General features: G+C 27.1%; 3 protein-coding genes across 3 annotated transcripts; 1 reads left to right on the forward strand and 2 right to left on the reverse strand.

Moving 5' to 3' along the window:
• Positions 1-147: 147 nt before the first annotated feature.
• LOC123270242 lies at positions 148-2133 on the reverse strand. The gene has a single exon (XM_044736205.1). The coding sequence runs from the start codon at positions 2120-2122 to the stop codon at positions 242-244; it is 1881 nt and encodes a 626-aa protein (XP_044592140.1). The 5' UTR covers positions 2123-2133; the 3' UTR covers positions 148-241.
• On the forward strand, positions 1473-9470 carry LOC123270259. The gene is made up of 5 exons (XM_044736238.1): positions 1473-1569; positions 7405-7678; positions 8595-8825; positions 8908-9219; positions 9291-9470. The coding sequence occupies exons 3-5, from the start codon at positions 8708-8710 to the stop codon at positions 9467-9469; spliced, it is 609 nt and encodes a 202-aa protein (XP_044592173.1). The 5' UTR covers positions 1473-1569; positions 7405-7678; positions 8595-8707; the 3' UTR covers position 9470.
• Positions 2172-7232, reverse strand: LOC123270271 (peptidyl-prolyl cis-trans isomerase-like 1). Its single transcript, XM_044736264.1, has 4 exons — positions 7059-7232; positions 6773-6996; positions 3763-3870; positions 2172-2976 (listed from the first exon to the last, which is right to left on the reverse strand). The coding sequence occupies exons 1-4, from the start codon at positions 7127-7129 to the stop codon at positions 2861-2863; spliced, it is 519 nt and encodes a 172-aa protein (XP_044592199.1). The 5' UTR covers positions 7130-7232; the 3' UTR covers positions 2172-2860.
• Positions 9471-12258: the final 2788 nt, after the last annotated feature.

The raw sequence follows: 12258 nt of genomic DNA on the forward strand, positions 1-12258 counted from the left end.
GTTACAATAGATCTTTAACGTTTAAATTATATATTTAAAGTTTTAGAAATACCGAAAATATCAGATATCTGATAGTTTCTATGTTTGAATTGGAGAATTTAATTTTACAAACGAACATAAAAATTTCGGAAAATTATCAATGCCTTTTTAAAAATTTTTACTCTACGAATAATTTTTTTATTTAAAATACAAATCGCTTAGATATTTGCTATTTTCGGTATGATTGAAATGAAGACAAAAATCAGCGAAATATGCTAAATTTTTTTTCTTTAGAATTTTTTTTGAGTGTTTGGTTTGAATTTAATTTCAAGTGACTACTATAATTTTCTTTATTACTAAAACTTTCAGTTGCCATTTTTTTAGCAGTTTGCAAATTATAAGCTTGTCTTTTTTTTTGTAACCACTCGTTAGATTCTTCATTCCAGGATATTGGACGATCTTTCGGCAATTTCTTATCTATTTTAACTCTAAGACTTCCTTTAGATGTTTTACCATCTTCAAGATCTAAATAAGAATATCTTTTGTTTATATTATTGTCACTAATGTTATCACTTTTTTTTCCATCTGCAACTCTAAGATCAATTAAACCATAATTTTGAAATTTAGTGTTTTTATCATAAGAATTTATAATATTATCACTTATACGTTTTAGAGTTTTTTCATTTTCATAATTACACTCAGGAATTTTATGATTTATAATTTTTTGATGGCGTTCACTGGATGATCTAGTAAGAATATAAGTTTTCTTAAATATTTCTGGATCAAATTTTCTTGAAGTTATAACTAGCGATGAATCACCAATATCAGCTGAAAGAGTTGAATCCAAGTCATCGTAAGTCATTTTTTGTCTTGGTTTGCTTCTACAACTACTGTAAGCACTTATTGGTAATGTATTTCTGCTCACTAAATTCGATGATGCATTTTCCAATCTTGATGCCTGTGATTGTAATGATTCGATATTGACAGTCACAAGAGAGCTCCGTGAATTAGGTGGATTTTTCATGTGGTTATTATCTGAAAAATTTAGTCCCGTCGTCGATGAACCGCAGGATTTAAAATCTGTTTGCGCAGAAACTTCAGTCAATATTTTATCTGATTGCGGATAAGACTCCAAACTTTCAGTTGAACTTAATTGTGTACTTACACCGCTTTTCGATGAAGAGTATGATGGGGCTTTAGAAAACTCGGTAAATTTATTTTCAATATCATTTAAATTGATTGTATCAATAATTTGAGATTTTCGCTTCAAATATAGTTCTGCATGATTTAGTTTATCTTTAAGTAATCTTTCGAGAATTCTTAATTCCTTTTCTTTTTTAAACAGTAACTTTTCTCTGTCGTATAGCATAACTTCTTTATCTTTTATAACAGCTTCTCTCGCCCGCAATTGCTCCAATCTTTTCATCCAATTTATTTCAAATATTTCTTCAGTAACTGCTTCTGGACGTTTAGTTGTTGTTGTACAACCATTTTTATTTCCATGACAACATAATTCATCGATACAGTCTTCAGGAGTTTCATCACGCTCATCAATCGACATCAAACTACTTGTTCTCATCGGTGGCTTAGGTAAAAGATATTTATTGTTATTATTAATGACATTTTGTTTCGGTAATAATTTTGATGTAACATACTCAGCAGTTTCAAAGTGTTCACGATATTTTGAGTATCTTGGCTTTTCATAACTTGAAGATGAATAAGGTACCTCATAAATAGGCTCATCAATAGCATTATACATATTACTATTAATAAAATAATTTTTCTTATCGTCTTTTTGAGCTAACTGATTATGAAACTCAGCAGGTTGTAATTTTTTGTTTTTCAAAAGAGAAAGTGGCACATCATAAATCACTTCTTGGCTGGGTTTCATTTCTTTGTCGTCTGTGTCATTAAATTTTAATTTTTTATTTGCGTTATCATTATTAATAACCGGTAAATCATAAGTAGATTCCGCACTATGCACAACTTCATGTTTTATATTTTTATCACTACTTTCAATTTTTAAATTTTCTTCATTTTTCATTTTTGAAATTTTCACATCATCGATCACATTATTGTCATTTTTAACTTCACGATTAGAAACTGGTACTATAAATGCCTCTGATTTGTAAACTTTACTCATATTTAAAAGTAATTTAACAAACTTACAATGTCAACAGATGAGAAAAAAAAATCGTACACAAGTTTTTTTTTTTATTGGTACTATTTATAATAATCAAAATAAATACAGAATATAATTAATAAGCAAAAAAGATGTTAAAAAGCGTTACATTTTCACATTATGAAAAGGAGAATTCTAACCGGCGTTTTGTAACGGTTGAAATCGCAGAGGGTACCAAGAACTTTAACTAAAGTAACAACAATGCTGACTAATCTGAGAAATACTTTGGTTTTGGAGTAGAGGGGAAAAAACAACATGTTGGATCGGGGTCCGGTGGCAGGTTGGGTTGAGAAGCAGGTATAGAATTACCTGTTTGCAAGATCGTCTTGTGGGTTTAAACTTATATGTAACTATACATGTATTCTGCGTTTATTTGTGTGAGACTGAACTTCTTGTTTTACTTTTAAAATCGCGTGCCAAGAGAAATTTTAAAATCCCACTACGTAGGAGGATGTTTACAATCATGAATCTTACGGTCCGTTATAATTAGTTTAATGAATTAAACAAACAATTTTATTTTATTTTAAAAATTTTCTGTAATAACGAATTACTAATAAACTCACTCATATTTTCCGATGATAAAATTTTGAAGAAAATTAAATACTCTTCGATTGTTAAAAAAAAAAAAATTTATAATTTATTTTTAAAAATAGAAAAGATTGTTTTACATGTAATAATACCTTATTAATTATACTTTAATTACACATTTTTTACAGAGCCTTTAACAATTTTGACATCGTCGATCGGTCGATCATTTTTATCAGTCTCGACTAAACCTATTCGCTTGACTATCGCCATCCCAGAATGTATTCTTCCTGAAAAATAGAAATACAAAATAAAATTATATGTATTATAAAATAAATTAAAAAACTATCATTCTTTGGTGATTGTCTCTTTTTTTTTTATAGAATAATTTCTCAAATCAAAATTTCTCTCCTTGAGAAATTTTTCTATTGAATTAATTAATATTTGATAATTATTTGTCGAATGAAATTTTCCGAATTAAAAAAAAAAGAGTCGTACCATCAGTCCATACAATGTAGGTCTTTAATTTCTAATTCACCATTATTTTACGCATCTAAAAATGAATTTTTTACGACCAGGAGTACGTGTTGTAAAATTAAAGAACGGTCGTCCCTTCATAACATGCAAGGTGAATCTTTTGTATTAACAACAAAATTGTTTTTAATAAAAAATATCATATTTTACTATAATACTCCTTTAATCAGACTAAGACGCCTACATTCTTAATTAACCTAAATAATCAAACTTTCTATAGTAAGATAGTTCTCAATATTTTAAAATTTTATCGTCTATAACGCAAAAACTAAAAATAGCTATCTAATAGTATGGAGTATGTTTTGTAAGCTACTAATGAAAAGTTTTAGTATGCACAGATCATCTCATTTAAGCTTATAAAATTTAATCAAAATTAGTGATAAAATAAAATTTAAAAAATAAATCATCCTCGAAAGTCACTGTAAAAATTTGTAGGTATAAGCAAAAATAATCGTGCTTCTTGCAAGAACAATAATCTAACTTAGTGACATAAAATATATAAATTGGAATAAAATAATCGAATAATGAATAAAAAAAATTACCAAATATTGCATGGTTGCCATCTAACCATTGAGTTGGTGCTAATGTTATGAAAAACTGAGATCCATTAGTATCAGGTCCAGAATTAGCCATTGAAAGTATTCCAGCACCTAAAATTATTATGATTTGAGATAAAATCGATAGTATACATATGAAATATCTTGTGACACAAAATCAAGTATTTTTTTATAAAACTCTCCAAGTACACTGATTTTTTCGCATGTGATTTAGCTTTTTATTCCCAATAGTCATCGAGTAATTTTTTTTAAATTCTTAAATCATCTAAAAAAAACCAAATTTTCATTTAACGGCAAACTAAATAAAATTTAATTATATAAAAATTGAAAAAATTGAGTCATAAATAATTTTTTTTTTTAAAGTTGTTCTACTCTCCGGTCGATTGATGATCGAGACTCAAATAAGTTTCTAAAAAATGAATCTACTTAACGTTTTTAAGATAGAAATGGTCTGAAATTAAAATTTTTAATTTTGATTATTAATTTGAAAGTGGTGTTATAGTTTTTTAATATCCTCATACTTTTTTTTTGCTCGTAGAAAGAATAATTTCAAGTAAAAGATAATCAATGCACTAATTTTTGGCATCAAAACATAAATATATACATCAATAAAATAGAAAAGATAGATCTTGTAAATTACATGTATATAGAAAATAAATAAATTTGTTTTCAAGCCCAAAAATCTTTATAAAAATTAAACTTTTTTATCTACTACGTAAAAAAAATTTAATAAGGCCATTCAACATTAAAAAATGGAAGTAGATTTCATATTTGAATAGCGTATCTTTAAGATTAAAATGCTTTAAGAAGTATGCGTAAGGAAAAAAAAATCGTAATATATATTGATAATTGTTTGGAAGTAGCGCCTACCTTATTTTTGGTGATAACTGATTAAAAAGTATATATTTTCGAAAATGTGTTTTTTTTTCTACCCTGATGAAGAAATCTAATTTGAAATTATTCAATCCATGTAAAGTGTATATCTGTATATTAGTCAATTCAAATCATTTTGGATTGTTTCAAGTTGTTTCTATTCACGTCAAATTAGATTTCTTAATCAAGGTAGTTATTTTATTTCACGGCGGTTAAATGATACGAATCATTAAAATAGTCAAAAATAAATTTTTTAACTTCCCGCTAAGAAAATTGAAAATTTTCAAAAATCGGGAAGTTGTTGGTTTTACCGCGTTTTTCGAAAATCGAGTTCTCATCATATCTCGACGTTTTGAAGTCCTAGGATGCTTCCCCGAATGTTTCCACGATGATGTCCGTGTCCGTGTCCGTGTCCGTGTCCGTGTCCGTGTCCGTGTGTGTGTGTGTGTGTGTGTGTGTGTGTGTGTGTGTTTATGTATGTATGTGACCCTCTTATAACTTTTGAACGGCTCGACCGATTTCTTCGCGGTTAACGCCATTCGAAAGGGCTTGACCAAACTTAGATTTTGAATATACTTTGGACCGATTCGAACCGGTAGATTTTGAGAAATTTAAAAAAAACTAAAAAAAAAAATTTTTTGAAATTTGGTTTTTTTTTAAGTACTTTTAAACGGCTTTACCGATTGATTCCAAAAACTACTTAACTCTTACCATTAAAAAACCACGTCGATCGCCGCCAGCCCGGTCCAAATCGGTTGATTCGTTCGTGAGTTATCGTTGTCGAAAGAAAACCAAAAAAAGTGTTTTTTTCGGAATTACTTCGAAATTCCTTGTTCGATCAATTTAAATTTATAGATTTTCAATGAGGCCTAAAAAACTACGTCGAATGCCGCCAACCGCGTGAAAATCGCTTCATTCTTTCAAAAGTTATTGCGGTTTGAAAATTAAAAAAATAGTGTTTTGTTAAACTCCCATCAGATTTTTGAGCTCGGAGAGCTCAAAATGACATGAAATTAATATTTTTGAGCTCGAAGAGCTCAAAAACGTAATGAGTGCAATTTTTAGCGCTCAAGTATGGAATTAGCGGGAAGTTGCAGGGATGGCCTTTAGGGTCAACCGTTATCCTAATTTTTTTTCTTTCGAAGCTTTTAATATTAATAAAAATTGTATACCGACTGAAAATCATAAATAAAATGTGCCCACTATATAAGTTGGTTACAAATAGTATTTTTTTTCTTCGTATTTTACGTATAAAATCATCAATAAGAAAAATTTCGAGTATGTAAATTAAATTTTTTTTTTTTTTTTTTTCAAGCTTACTATTTAATAGAAAAGCTGACACTTTTGAATTTATGATACTGGAATTGAAAGACATCTGATAATTTTTAGATTTTTTTTAATAAATAATTTATATTAAAAAAAAAAAATCATTTAGAATTTTCATCTTTAGAAGCTTTGAAAAATTATAAATGCAATTTTTTAAAAATAATTTTCTAGACCGAGTATATTTCTTAAGGTAGTTGTAGCGTGATAGGCATTTCAACAGAAAATTATGAAATTTTTTTTATTAAATGATAAATATATTAATAATTCACTACCAAAATTTCAGATCAATTGACCGCACCGTTTTTGAGTAATTAATTTTCGAAATTGTATCTTTTACACGTAGAGGTATAGAGAGATGGTAAAGTTAGTATGAAATCTTCCATACCACTCGAGTGGGCCAAAGATTTCATACTAACTTTATCATCTCTCTATACCGCTACGTGTAAAAGATGCAATTTCAAAAATTAATTACTCAAAAACGGTGCGGTCAATTGATCTGAAATTTTGGTAGTGAATTATTAATATATTTATCTTTCAATAAAAAAAATTTCATAATTTTCTGTTGAAATGCCTATCACGCTACAACTACCTTAAGAAAAACCAAAAAATTTTTAAGTGTCTGCTGATTTCAGTATCATTTGAATTCAATGTACATTTAAGAATATTAAAAAAAATAAGAAAAATCAATGTGTTATGTAAAAAAAAAACTCAGCGATTTATGACGGAATGTGTATACGTGGAATGTCTTATGTACACTTAATAACTAGAATAACCTCAATTTATAAAATTTTTTTACCTGTGTGTTTTAAATCATCATGAATCTCGTCATCAAAACACTCGCCATAGATAGATACACCACCTTTTCCAGTTCCCGTAGGATCACCTCCTTGAATCATGAAATCTCGAATAACGCGATGAAACTTAGTTCCATTATAATATCCTCTCCTTACAAGTTCAGCGAAATTTCTACATGTATTTGGTGCATGTTTCCAGTATAATTCAATACCGATTTCACCCATGCTAGAAACATAAACAGAGTACATTAACTGTGAGGTTATAAACTATTTAAATAATGTACTTACGTAGTTTCTATTAAAACAAATGGCGGTTGCCAATGTTTATCAGGAATTCCAGAAATATTTGTTAATGCCATAGTATAAATGATTATAATCACACCGTGCTATTAACTAGTTGTTATTTTGTTTATAAATAGCACGCGTTTTTTTATATATACGTGTGTATCAGGATTGTAATAAACTACATACATTGTACATTACATACTTATATATGATACATATTGTGTGTGTGATGCACCTAGTGCTACCTGTTGTTAATGCGCTATTAGCACTATCTGTTATGAGAGCGCGAATTCAAATAAAATATTAAAATATTAAATATTATATAATTTAAATTAATTAAATTTGGCAGGTTGACAACTGTACTCCAAATTACTCAACTCTATGTCAACTCCGTACCAACTTTACTCAACAGCATGTGGCTGTAAATGAAAAATTTTTTTTCAATTCGCACTGTATTCAAAGCCAACAGTATTCAATGCAGAGTTTACTCAGCGCTGAATAGATAAATAAGCAAGCCTCGGTAAGAACGAATTCAATCAGAGAGAAATGACCATATGGCGCTGTATGGAGATTCCGAAATCATCTTGAATTAATCAAGATAATATTTAAATAGATTGAACTTGGTAATAAATATAAACTAGTCATTACTTATTAGATTTATTTATAGAAACAAAACTAGTCTATTTTATTATACCTTTATAAATAATTATAAAAATTATAAAACTTGGGTTAAAAATATTTAAATATTAATGAAAATATTTTAATTTTGATAATTATGGTCACACGATTTATTTAAAAATTAGTTTTTATTATAAAAACTTTATAATATTTTATTAGTTAAAATTAAGACAATTTTATTATAAAATAACATTTTGTGCACAATTGTTAGCTTACATTAAAATAATTAGGTTTAAGAACAAGTATGTGAAAAAAAAATTGCTTCTAGAAATATATTTCTAAAAACTTGATTGTGTTGAATCAATAATACTCGTTTTAGTATTGATTAAATATTATTATTAACTATAATAAATTTAATTAATAAAAAAAACTCTTATTATTGACTCAACACGATCAAATTTTAAGAAATTAGTTTTAAGGAAAATTTTTTTTCTTATAAAAAAACGCTGGCGAAATCATAATGATTCAAATGTGAGAATAATTAAAACTTATTAAAATTGAAAACAAATGTTCGAAAAAAAAATGTTAAAATCAGTTAAGAACAGAAATATTAAAAAAAATGCTTCCACAAATAAATTTCTGAAAACTTGATCGTGTTGAATCAATAATATTCGTTTTATTATTAATTAAATATTATTATTAACTATAATTAATTTAATTAATAAAAAAAAACTATTATTATTGACTCAACACGATCAAATTTTAAGAAATTATTTTTATGTTTCTATGTTTTATTATTTTATTTCTATGTTTTTTATTATTTTATTTTATTATTTCTATGTTTCACTATAGTTGTTAAAATTCATGAATAATCTTACTTTATATTTTTTTTTTACTCTGTTTTCTCTTAAACTCATCTAGGTTTAAATATTAGAGTGCCTCGATTAACGGATCTGCAGGATCCGCCTAATGTCATTAATCAACGTACCTACCCAGATAGGTTCACTCCAAGAACCTCATCAACGGGACCGACTATGCCAAGACAGCCTATGTCAGCTGAAGCTGTGATTGATGACACGGTTGCAGGATCATCGGAAAATGCGAGTGCTTTAGATGACACTTTAATAATCTCATCGGATAGTGATGATGAAGGTAATTTTTCATTAATTATTTTTTTTAGTTTTCATTTGGCCATCTTATGAAACAATTTAATAAATAATTGGATTTGTTACAGATTACTTCATTAACTTCTTAGTAACTTCAGTGACTGATCGCCGTGCGTCCACACCATCTGGCTTAACTTTCAACAATTCTTCTGCGTTTGAGCCATCCGGTTCTAGTTCTTCGATGGCAAATTTGTCAAGTCGTAGGATGTCAGAGTCTAGCCCGTCGACGTCTGGCTTAACAGTCAACGAATCGTCTGCGTCTGTCCCCGCCGATTCTAGCCCGGCGATGGCAAATTTGTCAAGTTCTAGGATGTCACAGTCTAGTCTGTCAACGTCTGGCTTAACAGTAACTCAAAGTAACTCAGCATGTGACGACGAAGGTATTTTACTTAGAAATTATTATATGAAATTTAATCAATTTTTCTTTACTAATTTAAATTAATATTTTCAGAGATTATTCCGGAAGGGACAAGCATATGCTGCTGCTGTAGATTTCGGGCTGCTGTCTGGGCATTTATTAAATGCGGTCATTTATGTCTTTGCAATGAGTGCAATCGAAAAATTGGAGATCGCTGTCCACTCTGTCGTGAAAAATCACGAAAAATTAAAATATTTACCAATCATCCATAGTGCAGGTTTAGATTAAATAAATAAAAAGAAAATCATAAAATAATTTCTTAAAATTTGATCGTGTTGAGTCAATAATAAGAGTTTTTTATTGATTAAATTAATTATAGTTAATAATAATATTTAATTAATAATAAAACGAATATTATTGATTCAACACGATCAAGTTTTCAGAAATTTATTTGTGGAAAGCATTTTTTTTAATATTTCTGTTCTTAACTGATTTTAAGATTTTTTCGAACATTTGTTTTCAATTTTAATAAGTTTTAATTATTCTTACATTTGCATCATTATGATTTCGCCAGCGTTTGTTTATAATAAAAAAAGTTGTCCTTAAAACTAATTTCTTAAAATTTGATCGTGTTGAGTCAATAATAAGAGTTTTTTTTATTAATTAAATTTATTATAGTTAATAATAATATTTAATTAATACTAAAACGAGTATTATTGATTCAACACAATCAAGTTTTTAGAAATATATTTCTAGAAGCAATTTTTTTTTCACATACTTGTTCTTAAACCTAATTATTTTAATGTAAGCTAACAATTGTGCACAAAATGTTATTTTATAATAAAATTGTCTTAATTTTAACTAATAAAATATTATAAAGTTTTTATAATAAAACTAATTTTTTAAATAAATCGTGTGACCATAATTATCAAAATTAAAATATTTTCATTAATATTTAAATATTTTTAACCCAAGTTTTATAATTTTTATAATTATTTATAAAGGTATAATAAAATAGACTAGTTTTGTTTCTATAAATAAATCTAATAAGTAATGACTAGTTTATATTTATTACCAAGTTCAATCTATTTAAATATTATCTTGATTAATTCAAGATGATTTCGGAATCTCCATACAGCGCCATATGGTCATTTCTCTCTGATTGAATTCGTTCTTACCGAGGCTTGCTTATTTATCTATCCTGATAGCCAAGTTGGCCGCAACTTTCTGTCAATCTACTGCCGCAACTTGTCACCAACTTGGCGGCAACTCTTGGAAAGTAACTCGCATGGAGCTTAGATAGAAGGAGAACGCACGCAATGTATAAAGATGTCCTCGAAATAAGGGGAAAATAAAGTTTCATTACAGAGCGCGCTGCAACTGCCTTGATCCACTTTTTAAATTTAGCGGTTAAAAGTATTCGATCAAATACTTTATCCATAACCAAAAACAATGATTAGGATTAAATAATTGTTATAAAAAAAAGGATAATTAAAACTGTAATTCATGGGGTGAAATTATTAAAAATACGTAAATGTTCCGTAAATTAATAATACATGAATTAATTATAAAAGAAACCTCTAATTTTATATTGCTTTATAATGTCAATATGTCTTGAAATTGTCTAATATATTAATCGTCTAATACATTACAAAAAGATTAACTTTTTAGTTAATAGTTATTTAATAATTAAATTATTATTATTATGTATAATGAAATAGTTTTGTGACAGGAATTAAAAATAAAAATTACATATTAATTTTTACTTTAAAAAAGTTGCGCTGCATAATTTTAAAATACAGTAACTGCAAAATTTTTATACCAGATTTTTTCTAGTATTGTTGCATTTTTTATAACTTTTAGACTTTAATTTCAAGTATTTCTTCTTAAAAATATATATATTCAAGTATTTTCTATTCATAAATCAAATTTTTTCATCAATATGGCGGACAAAATTTTTTTAATAAAAATTGAAAAAATTTTAAATGGTAGTTACTGTGTTTTGAAATTGGGCAGCCGAATTGCAGAGCAAAGTAAATTACAGTAATAGTTTGAAAGTATTCGTTTTTTAATTTAAATAATATTTGTTAATAATTAACGTAGAAATTATTTTCAACTTAAAAAATAATAATAATAATTAATCATTTTATTTCTGAATTTTCAAAAGTAATAAATAGATATTAGAGACTTAAAAATTTGATCGAATAGTGAATAATTAATAAAAACACTTAAATAGGTTACATGATATTTTTATAAAATTTTTTAATTTAACACAAATACAGAATAAATATATAAATATATATAAATAATATAATATAAATATATATAAATTTATCAAAAAGCTTATGTCACGTAAATAATATTTTAATTAGTACGATTAAGTTATATAAGTACGATTTACACTATTTTCAAAATTTTTCGTAACTTCTTATTTTTCATTTTTTTTTCGTTATAGTTTTTATTAATATGGCTTGCTAAAAAGTGGCCCCTAATCGTAATAAAATAACTTAAAATTTTTTTCATCAAAATTGATTGATGTTCGTCGCATCCTAAGAAAGGTAATGATTTCTCTGTTGAAATTTTATCAACAATTTGATTCATCGTATCGATTTTTACAGTTTTAGTCCCGACAACACTTAAAACAGTATTTTCTAATTTCTGGATGAGAAGAAATAAATTATCACTTGGACGTTTGCAGTGTTCACTCATTAAGTCGATAACTCTATCTCTATCAGATGATGTCTCGGACTCAAGACTTTTGAGACAGTTTTCACATCGAGAAAATCGGTGCATTTTTCGGACAACGTAACCAGCTATATAGGCAATGACGTATTCACTGGTTTGAGCGACATCATAATCATTCCATTTTTGCAACATGCTCGGACACTAATTTCAAACAAAAAAAACATTTACTTACATATTAATTATTTGTTAATATTATGTTGATTTGAAAACATGTACATTAATGCTTCGACCTAAAGAATTAATTTTTCTAAAAGTTTTGTTTTTTTTTTCCAAAGTTAAGTTTTTTATTAGTGCAAATGAATGGATAGAATTTTTC

This window comes from Cotesia glomerata, linkage group LG1 (assembly GCF_020080835.1).
Source record: "Cotesia glomerata isolate CgM1 linkage group LG1, MPM_Cglom_v2.3, whole genome shotgun sequence".
NCBI classification, from domain to species: Eukaryota; Metazoa; Arthropoda; class Insecta; order Hymenoptera; family Braconidae; genus Cotesia; species Cotesia glomerata.

Excerpts from the sequence above, each read along its gene's own strand:
- LOC123270242 (XM_044736205.1), bottom strand. The coding sequence starts at position 2,122 with ATGAGTAAAGTTTACAAATCAGAGGCATTTATAGTACCAGTTTCTAAT.
- LOC123270271 (XM_044736264.1), bottom strand. The coding sequence starts at position 7,129 with ATGGCATTAACAAATATTTCTGGAATTCCTGATAAACATTGGCAACCG. Across the intron at positions 6,997-7,058 it reads TTTGTTTTAATAGAAACTAC|CATGGGTGAAATCGGTATTG; the intron begins GTAAGTACATTA and ends TTATGTTTCTAG. Across the intron at positions 3,871-6,772 it reads TGATGATTTAAAACACACAG|GTGCTGGAATACTTTCAATG; the intron begins GTAAAAAAATTT and ends TAATAATTTTAG.
- LOC123270259 (XM_044736238.1), top strand. The coding sequence starts at position 8,708 with ATGCCAAGACAGCCTATGTCAGCTGAAGCTGTGATTGATGACACGGTT. Across the intron at positions 8,826-8,907 it reads ATCGGATAGTGATGATGAAG|ATTACTTCATTAACTTCTTA; the intron begins GTAATTTTTCAT and ends GATTTGTTACAG. Across the intron at positions 9,220-9,290 it reads CTCAGCATGTGACGACGAAG|AGATTATTCCGGAAGGGACA; the intron begins GTATTTTACTTA and ends TAATATTTTCAG.